Below are 10,065 nucleotides of genomic sequence, written 5' to 3'. Positions count from 1 at the left end.
CACGTGACCAACAAAGCCAGTACTACCACCAGCAAACTAATCTGCTAGCATGTTTTCACTGCTGGCCGTGTGAGCTATTACAATGTTGTCTATAAACAGATGCTTGCATATGAATGCATTCTGAAACGGGAAAAGATTGTGGCTTCTGTTTGTAGTCTGAGTAGTATTGCGCCATGATGTTAATGCAGATAAACAGTTAGTGTGGACAGAAAAAGGGACGGAACGCCTTAGCTGAAATGCAATCTCAGACATAAAAAAACTTAGATATGTTTCCCACTTTTCTTATCATTTCCTCTCAAGGGTAAAACTCATTGTGCCATGCCTTAGCTCTAAGTAGTTTTACTTAAGTAACAAGACAAGGAATGGGAAATGGACCGGGAAAAAGAGGATAATGGCGTTACATAGAGACAACTCCAACCATCTGAAAGGACACTGTCTGAAATAAACTCAATTAAGAAAAGAATAAAAACTTCAGCTTAAACACACCCTGTCTAATACCAGTTGTTAAAACAGCCTTGTGAGTCAAAACATAGGGAATTTTCCAAGTATCCTGTGGGTGGTGGTACGTATTATTCCAGCTGGTTTGTGTTACATTACACTAGACTATTATTAACCCTGGTTTGTCTGTGCATCTTTGATTAGAATGAGTTCAAATGGAGATTACTGGGTCAGCTGAGACAACACGGCTATTAGTGGTTGTTGATTAGACGCTCCTTTTTGCAGTGGGACAGCCCGTGTCATCACGAGGACTATCATCCGAGTGGGCCAGCGGCTAGCGGTACACAATCGTTGCCATAGGGATGGTGTCCAGGGAGACAGCTGTGGCCTTTTAGCAGCAGCCACACTGCACAGAGAAGGTCATTCCTCACCTAAGGTACCTTTCTCCGACTGTCCATCACAGATTGTTTCCAGGCAACCGATCTAAAGCTCTTTGTTTGTTTTTTCAAGGAAGCAGTCCACCCTCTCAGGGTTTTTTTTTCGTGCCATTTCAGCAGCAAAATAACAAATGAATTGGAAGAACAGACAAGAGATGTGAGAATCTAGCTGAAGTGCCTCATTCTCAACGATAAAACAAGGATTAAATGCAACAGCGAACGCCGGTGGATTGACTGTAGCTGACAGCCCGATCCAGCACCCTTCCCCAACTATACAAAAGAGGAATGAAGTGAAAAGGGGGACCAAGTTTCATTGATCTGGGTGTGGTCTCTCTCTCAAATTAAATACACAACATAACTGTCTGAGCTAGAACAGTGTACACTCTGGGATGTTACGATTTGAGTTAGTCATAAAACATAAGATCACTTAAACCTGTAGTCCCTGATAATGCCGTTGGTGGCAGCAAAAACAAGCTGTAGACACTACACTGACATGCTATCATCTTTTAAGTTGACATGGTAAACATGTAGCAAACTGTCATCTTTTAAAAACATACAGCAGATTAGCATTCATTTTGTGCTGTCATCCTCGCCACCTGGAGAATGCTCCAATGGCTCCAGCTTCATAATGACCCTTTATGTCTTTAATATAGCCACTTTATTGTGTAGATATGTAATTGGTAGTTCTTACTTTTCTTGCTATTTTTTTATACAGACAAAAACATATGCCAACAATTTTAAAAAGGTGTTATAAACTCATAGTGACTTTGAGCATACCTGTGACTGCTAGTACATTTTAAAACATTTAGAAATAGCTACATGTTGTGCACCCATCATCACCCTGTGCAACAAAGCTAGAGGCAAGTTATGTCATGCTGCTAATATGTGACAAAATATATGATTTGTTTTACAATAACAACTGATATTTTGTGTAGAATAGAGTTGACATTAAAGACGCCATCCATGTAAACCATGAATAACTAGCTGCCTAATCAGACATTTGGCATGTTTTGTACCAACATAGCTTTTAATCTTTTATCTTCAAGTGTTTTGTCTGGATCTAATATGACATCTTTTGACTATCGCCCTCTACATTTAATCCTGTAGCTGTGAGTTTGATAATCATCAAAGGCTGTTTCTAAATATCATATGGCCATATTTTCCTTCACCTAATAAAGAATGAAAAGAAAGAAAAATCATTTTGCATTAAAGTCAAAATTGATGGATGTGATACACCGCCATCTTCTCAAGTCTTTGAAGAGAGAGTCTATTTGCATGAGCAAACCCACTCTCATGACTGAGCTTGTCTTAGTCCAACTGATCCATAGCTGAGTCTGTCTGTGCATGAATGACCATGATGCAGTCTGTGATAGTGTAGCCGTCAGCAGTGACAGCAAAGAGACTGCCAGGCACCCAGCTGGACTACCTCCAACAGTATCTACCCACATATGAAAAGCACATAAACACGAACACATACGTAATTACATGGCATTATTGAGTTATGTTCCTGACTACTGCATGTTAGCTACGGTGACAGACATGTCTCGTGCCAAGGTTCTGGCTGTGAAGATGGACAAAACCTCCCACTGGGCAGGTTGCCATAAATTACGCTATTCGATCAGAAAGGTGGTAATGTGTTCATATAAAAGGTAAAGAAAAGTAAGCATTGGGCTGTCTTAGAAGTGATTTGTCAGCTTTTTCTCTAAAAGGAGACTACCCAGTGGTTCCCGGGAAAGTTATACATGTGAAGGTTCTTCTCATTGGTTCATTTTTCATTTGTACTCTATCTAGTTTCCATATATGGAGGCGACAACTTATAGACTTTAAGTAATTATTTTGGTTCTGTAAACATGTACTGAGGTATGCTTCAATACAACATAAATGAGGAGAAGGCGACAATGCTGTCGTTCACAAACCAAATGAGTGGTGTGACAAAATATTTAAGCCTGAGAGCTTCACTGTACTGAACCATTGTCAGTAAACCGTTTGTAAATGCAGACTGTAGCATGCAGGTCTCGCTGTATTTTACTGACACTAATCTCAAGCCATTGAGGCTTATAACAGAAGCAGCCATTATGTTATGTCAGTTCCCCTCGGCCAGTCTGTCCACACTTCTGCAAATAGGCGTGTTGCCAAGACAACAGCTCACACACCTTGCCATCCGAGACCACCTGGGGGAGGCCTTCCGAAGGACTAAATACATAAATGCATGCATAAGCATACAGTGCAAACTAAATACGCACACACACACGCACGCACTCTAATGCACAACACAACAAACCGCAAGCCCATCCTTATCTATTTTACACCACATTACACATGCCCACATGTCTGCATAACCAAGACCAATCAGAGGGAGTATATGTGCACAGAGTCATGCGAGTCACCCCCGCTACACACAGCTGCGTCCTTGAGGAATAAAAGCTGCAACAGGGACTTCAACATAGTGACTCACCGAAACTCTCTACATACATACAGTGCCACAATTATCACATCTTAATAGTTTCAATTCCTGATCAGTTAATATGTATATTGTGCTTATTTGCAGGCAAATAAACCTCATCTAAAATAATGAGAGTGAACAGCGCAGAGGGGCTGAGATATGTGTGTGTCTGTGTGTAGTGGAAGTGAGAAATGTACCTTTTTCCTATACTGCTGTTTCTCCTGGCGAAGCGTGGTTACCTCAAGCTTCAGAGCTCGGTTTCTTTCCTCCAGAAATCGAAAGCGGCTCACATTGTAGGCCGAGTGCCCGGTAGGTTGCTGGGATGAAACTTCATATCTTGTCTGCAAGACAAAAAGTAAAAATGAGGAAAGATCCCCAACACAGTATGAGACATTTCTTCTGTCATTACTATAATTATGAGTAGTAGTAACTGTTATACTATACCATATACAAATCTAACATGATTAACACTTAGGCCCAGCAGAGCTTTGAGCTAAATGCTAATGTCAACTTACTAACAAGCTCATAATGACAATGCTAGCATTCTGATGGTGAGTATAATGTTCTTCAACGTAGTTTAGCATGCTAGCATAGCACTTGCCAACTAGCATATAAGATAAGTATAGCTGAACGTGATTAGTTGTGCTGTTATTTGTTCATAGACCAAAATACTGGACAAATCAAAATTAGGACCTGATGATGGAGCAAGATGAAGTCAGTGGATCACCAACATTAACATGAATGTGTGTACCAAATTTCATGGGAATCCCATTTCACTCAAAACCATAAATGTGAGGGATTACAGAGGTTATATGGAGCGATATTTCACAAGATAAATGAAAACTTTGACCCGCTGGTTGAACTACAGAAAAAGCCAGACAATTACCAAAATCCTTAGGATACCTCATCTGGGCACCATGGATATCTGTACCAAATCACAAGGCAATCCAATCCAGTAGTAGGTGAGGAATCTAGACCAAAGTGGTAGGCCGCCCACCTGAACAACAGACAGGGCAATTAGTGGGTATGAAAAGCATACATAAGGAGGAAGCGGCCACTTGATTAATATAAGTTATGGAAGAAGACATAAGGCTACTGTCAATCTTGCTTACAGCGACGTACTCGGGCTTTAGTTCCATCCCGTGGGGTCAGTCACAGGAAAAGGATTACCAGGCCTGAAAATGAAGCTGCTACTGCAACAGGTTTTGAGCCTCAGCTGGATTTGCCAGTCAGTGTTTTTCTCCTTAGAAGTTTTCTTGATGGATTAGAATGGCCTTTGAAAGTGAATTTTCACTCTGACGCTTGGACCTTCCATGGAAATAAACTGCATATCTGTAATGGGCAGATTGGAGTGGTGAATAGTTTCTGGTATTGCTCAGCTTTCCTTCGCGCCAGACATCCATGTGTACAATTTGATAATTGTTGACTCAAAAAACGTTTTGTCTTGTTTTGGAATAGAACTGCTCTGCTGCCAATCTTGTACTTTTTAAATTTTCCAATGACTTTTGAGGCCACCAGAGGGGCTGCAGATAGCAGAGGAACTGAGCAGCTGTTTGGCCGAGGTAAGGAGGGAAGCTGATATAGAATAAGTGCATGTACACTCTGCCCGTGCCCCCTGAAGTTAAACACCCTCCAAGGATGTGAGGATGCCTTTTGCTCCATTTTGTGTCAGATGAAAGAACTCTTCCCGATGAGTTAATCTAAAAACAGATTTGATGCTCTGCTCCAGAATATCTACTTTTAGTAATGTAAAAGTATGAAACGGGAACATTTTGGAGAGCTACAATCATTAAATCCCAAATGGGGTGTAGTCTTCCCATTTGCCTTCTGAAAAAGCACACTTAGCCAGCCCAGCCACTCCAATATTACCAGAGCTATAAAAGGGAAAACATTACCACCCTAGACAAAAGAAATCTGTGCTGCATTACTCTGAAGTCTGTTCACTTTTCTCTTTATCTCTGCTTTCTCCCTCTAAAATTTAAATTATCACTTGGAGGATAATTAAGGAAGAGATGACAATATATGCCAATTCTTCTCTTAAAGCACTTTTCTCCTTGTAGAAACCCACAGAACAGACCAACCCACAGATGGTTCTAATATTGGTTAATATAACTCTGATATATCAATTAGCGTGTAAGCAGAGCATTTGGCATCTTGTCAGGCACATAAAAGAACTCGCATAAAAATAACAACCGTATCCCGACTGCAAGCTAGACTATCATCCTCCACAAAGACAAAAAGCAAAGTTGCAGGCAATATGTCTGTTAACAGATAACAGCCAAAGCTACCAAAGCCAGTATAATGGACCTGCCAAGCAGACAGAAAGACAGCCAGATACACCTGCTAATACAGCAGACCTGCCAAGCAGACAAGCCTGCAGATAGACCCACCAGTGTAATACGGTGGACTTTCCAAGAACAGACAGAGAGACAGATAGACCTGCCAACCAGTACTGTGTTTTCCAAACAGACAGACAGACTAACACATTCAGTCAGCCTATTTAGAGTGAGATATTAGGCCATATGGACATCTGTGTGAGAACTGATGCATGAGTCATTTAGACCAGAAAACCGTTGGTGCAAAAAAAAAAAAAAAAAACTGAATGTGCTCTCGAAAAAAGAACAAATAAAAAAAAAAACAGGTTATCACTTTGGTAACCCGACAACATCTGGTTATTATAAAATTATAAAATTATTGCTGGCTGGGCTCTGGAGCAGATTAATGGTACTCGTCGACACTTATCAATGCCAGGTCGAGACATCTAATTGAGACGTGATTAGTTCGGTCCCCAAATCAGTCAGTCATCTGGACAACAGAGGTTGTCCCAACTGTCCCAGCTGTGCCGTCCACTTGGGAGACATCATCCTTGTACCGAGGGAGCTGCCAAAGCTGCTCTGACAGGAGCTGCGTCAGAGTTGGGAGTCATGACGCACTCGTGCGCTCTGGGGGCCACAAGGAACACTGACGACATCTCCTGCTAAATGTGAGCCAGGAGGGGAGGAATTCAAAGGGACAAAGTGAGAGACATTCGGGGGACATGCATTCACTCCCAAAGGTGGGCCGTGTCACACACTTTCTGAATGGCAGCCTTTTTATATCAATGTGGATTCAACATTTGGCATTCATTCATTCATTATGATGGAACAGCGGTTCTTTGCATTTTCTGTTTGTCTTTCATAGACCACTGTGGATGAACATAAGATACCAATATAAATAGTGCGTAAATAAGTAGCTCGACGATGTGCGGAAGGATGCGACACCGTTTATCAGAAGAGAAAGACAGCACACTAAGCAAAAATAGTGTTTCTCTTCCTTTTTATATTCATCACAGTGGATAACACACACAAAGACAGAATAATAATTTACAAGTGTTTGTCTAAATCTGTTACGTCTCATAAGCCGCTATTATCCAAGCCAAGCACTGTACCTAAAATTGCTTGTTTCCTCTTTTATGTCTTTTAATCATATTGAATAAAGCTAGTCCATCTCAAGGGGTCAGTCAAAGGTAAAAGATTACTCAAGCAATAAATTAAGTTTTGACTGGAGGTAAGACAGCACTAAGGAAATATCAAGTGGACTTGTCGGCCTAAAACCGTGCTCTTAAACTGACTTCCAAGCCCTACTAGTGCTCGCAAAAGCTATGTGAAAAATGTCTGAGGTAACCTCTCCTCAGCAGTATATGCCCCTTCTGTCGTATCTCAAAATCCAGGCATAGAGTGCTCAGAGGAAGTCTACGATAAGGAAAATGTAACCACATGTTGCTCGATAACCCTAATGACAGGAATAGCTCGGCAACTACTGGTGAAGGTGATGTCTGTATTTCCCAGTATCATTTAATGATCTATCAGTGTACTTCACCTTCATTCAGTCGCTAGGTTGATAATCAAAGGTTGCATCTGCTATTGTTGATTTCAGTGACACACAATATAAAACGTTTTAACCAGTTTATATGCTAAATTATATGCAGTTTGTTTTTCCTTCATCAAAAGAAGGAAATTCCTTTTGTGTTTACCAATCACAATACAAAAGGTCAAAGTCAGTGCACAGCTCAAAGGCAGAGCGAAGCAGAAACTTGAGGTCAAAAGGGAGTTTAAATTGAACTTACACAGAGGCAGCACAGAGTCGTCACTCAATGAAAGGTTCATGGACACATTTCTTGAAAAAAACTAAACATTCGGGGAGCTTCACTTTCTGTGAATTGCCCGACCTGCACAGAACCGTAGACAACACCAATGATGGGCAAAAGGATTATCTATATAAAACTGGAGGCTGGGGTAACTGTTTATTAAACAAAGCAGAAAATGTGGGTAGCTTTTAAGATGTGTCAGCATATAATTATGTAATCGTGGCTTTAGTGTGGGTTAGTAAAGCAGCATGTGGTGGCTGGCTTCCAACCAAGGGCATTGTGGTTAAGTGGCGTGTGCTCAGCCAACCGACCCGCCAGGATACCCCGAGGTAATCTTATTTTGACTGGGGTGTGATTTAAATGGATTGTCACATCGCCATCTGGTGTGTGAGTGAAATACTTGCATCCGGGCTGCCTGATGCAGTCAGCCATGGATGTACAGCTATTGACCCGTCATTAAATGGATTTTTCACAAAGAGAAAAATCTGTCTTTTCAAGCCCATCAAGCCACTCTTCTCCAGCACAAGTGTTGTTGTGAATGTGTTGCACTTGGATTTGGATTTAGACAGACTGTTATGAATCTAGCAGCGTCAACTGCTCAGGAGATAAATAATTCAGTATCATTCACAAACACTTATCACTGCTCTTCATGAAGAGAATACATGTTGTCCTGTGTTATCCCAGAATGCATTAAACCTCTCAGAATCACAGCAGCATCCAGCACATAATGTGTGTGTTTGGAGTTTAAGAAAATCAACAGTGTCTGACAGTCTAAACAAGGGAACGGGACAGCAGCGTGGACAGACATGTATGTTTTTGCTGATACAAACATTGACAATGTCCCTACCTTCAAAGCAGTGCCGCTAATGTCCCAAAATGACTCTCTTCCCGTCACATCACAGGCTGGCAGTGGAGGCAGAGGTGACGCGTTCGCGCGCATGCACGTGTTTGCCGGTGCATGAGTGCCTGTGTGCGCGCATTTTGGAATGAGTGTTTCAGATCTGCGGCTCCACTAGCTTGCCTGTTCTGTAACAGGCTGGAGGTCTCACCCGATCAGTGAAAGCTAAAAAAAAAAAAGCTATAGTAGCTTGGCACTCTCAGACAACACACACACACACACACACACACACACACATACACACTCCCTGAGTCCCACCCCTGAATGTGTTCACGCTTCCTCTCGCGCTCTCTGCTTCTTCCTCCAGTCGTGCTTTAAAATCCCCCCCTCTCTGACCTTTTTTGCTCTCCGTCTCGCCCATACGCAGACATGTGCACACCCCAAAACAATGTCACACTGGCAAGAAAAAAGAAGAGAAAAAAAGACATGCGGGGCAGCTTTCATTTAAAAGTAATTTGTACATCTGTTGAGCAGTGATGTGTAAATCATTACATCATAGATGAGCATTTTGTCCTCTCTGAATAGATTTCCCAAGCAGAGTAGATAATGGTCCAGCATCCCTGTTTCCTCTGCATCTGGTTTTCTGTTTTGCTGACAGAAGCAACAAAGCATACATCACTCCAGATTTACACATATATATATATATATATATCACATGTTTAACGTTTGCTCGGTATTACTACTTGCAACTTTCCTCCAGCATCAAATCCAATCTACACTTTAATGTTCCTGGACAGACCTCAGATACAACCGTCCATCTGCTCTCTTCACCTCCTCTAAATCCCCGATCGGAGGACTCAAATTGAATCAGCGTGGTGGTTTTAGTGAGGATGCATCAGCAGCAGGCACTCAAATGTATTATGTCGATAGGTGTTCTCCGTTTTAACACTGGAACGGAGGCACAGGACGGAGGAGAGGACAGAAAGAAAGGAGACACTAAGTGTGCGCGAGTGAGAAGAGGAAGCAGAACGTACTCTTTGTTCCACTCTGTTGCCTAGCAACGCTCGCTTCCATCCTTACTGTAGACGTGTTGCTCTCGTAGTGAAATGGTTTTTCGCGCGTGACATGAAGCCCTGTGAGACTGGGGTTCAGGAACAGATGGAAACTGGATCGGGCAGAAATATGCAATGACTCCTTTAAATATGCAAATAGCTGAAGGCAACGTGTCATTTAAATACACAACAAGCTGCTACCTCTACAGCATGCTGTGGCCGGGCTTTTCTTCTCAAGTTTTAATGTTTGATATGGGTGTTTTTTAAGAAGCATGCTGTCCTCTTCTGGCCATATGGAATAAAAGGAAAAATCCAAACATGTGGGATGATGTTATCGGTTGAAGACTTTCTCTACACCTGCTGACACACGTCATATGGTACGTTTTCCAGGAAGCTAACAAAATAGACTTTGTATGGGCATGTATTGTGAAATATTAAAGAAAATAGCTTATTTGATATTTCACTTCACGGCCTGAGTTCTTCTCATTGAGCCACTGCAATGCTTCTGTTTTTGTGTTTTTATCCCCATGAAGAATATCAGTCAAGGATTGAAATGCCTTTTACAATCTAAACCAGGACAAGGCAGGCCAGTATAGGAAGATTTAAAACCACGGCAGCAGACAGTTGTTCATTTGTTAGGGTCGTATAAGGTAAAGGATTATTGAAAACAACGGATTTGTGGTCAAAAACACAAAACTCTCAACTTTAAAATTCATAAACTTCTTGTTCTG

At 41.6% G+C, this 10,065-nt stretch overlaps 1 protein-coding gene across 4 annotated transcripts in view; it reads right to left on the bottom strand.

Annotated features, from left to right (window-relative positions):
- The window catches only part of LOC116387984 (RIMS-binding protein 2-like), a 55,292-nt gene extending 46,390 nt beyond the window's left edge, over positions 1-8,902 (bottom strand). For all 4 annotated transcript variants that reach the window (XM_031855498.1, XM_031855499.1, XM_031855500.1 and 1 more), the window contains exons 1-2: positions 8,292-8,902; positions 3,516-3,659 (exon numbers count right to left, since the gene is read on the bottom strand). In XM_031855498.1, the coding sequence (XP_031711358.1) occupies positions 3,516-3,659; positions 8,292-8,384 (237 nt within the window). In that variant the 5' untranslated portion in view covers positions 8,385-8,902. The remainder of the gene's footprint in view (positions 1-3,515; positions 3,660-8,291) is intronic.
- Positions 8,903-10,065: the final 1,163 nt, after the last annotated feature.

The sequence above is a fragment of the Anarrhichthys ocellatus genome, unplaced genomic scaffold (assembly GCF_004355925.1).
Source record: "Anarrhichthys ocellatus isolate YVR2014 unplaced genomic scaffold, GSC_Weel_1.0 scaffold16, whole genome shotgun sequence".
Classification (NCBI taxonomy): Eukaryota; Metazoa; Chordata; class Actinopteri; order Perciformes; family Anarhichadidae; genus Anarrhichthys; species Anarrhichthys ocellatus.
The sequence above is the reverse complement of the archived record's forward strand: the minus strand, read 5'-3'. Positions and strand labels throughout refer to the sequence as shown.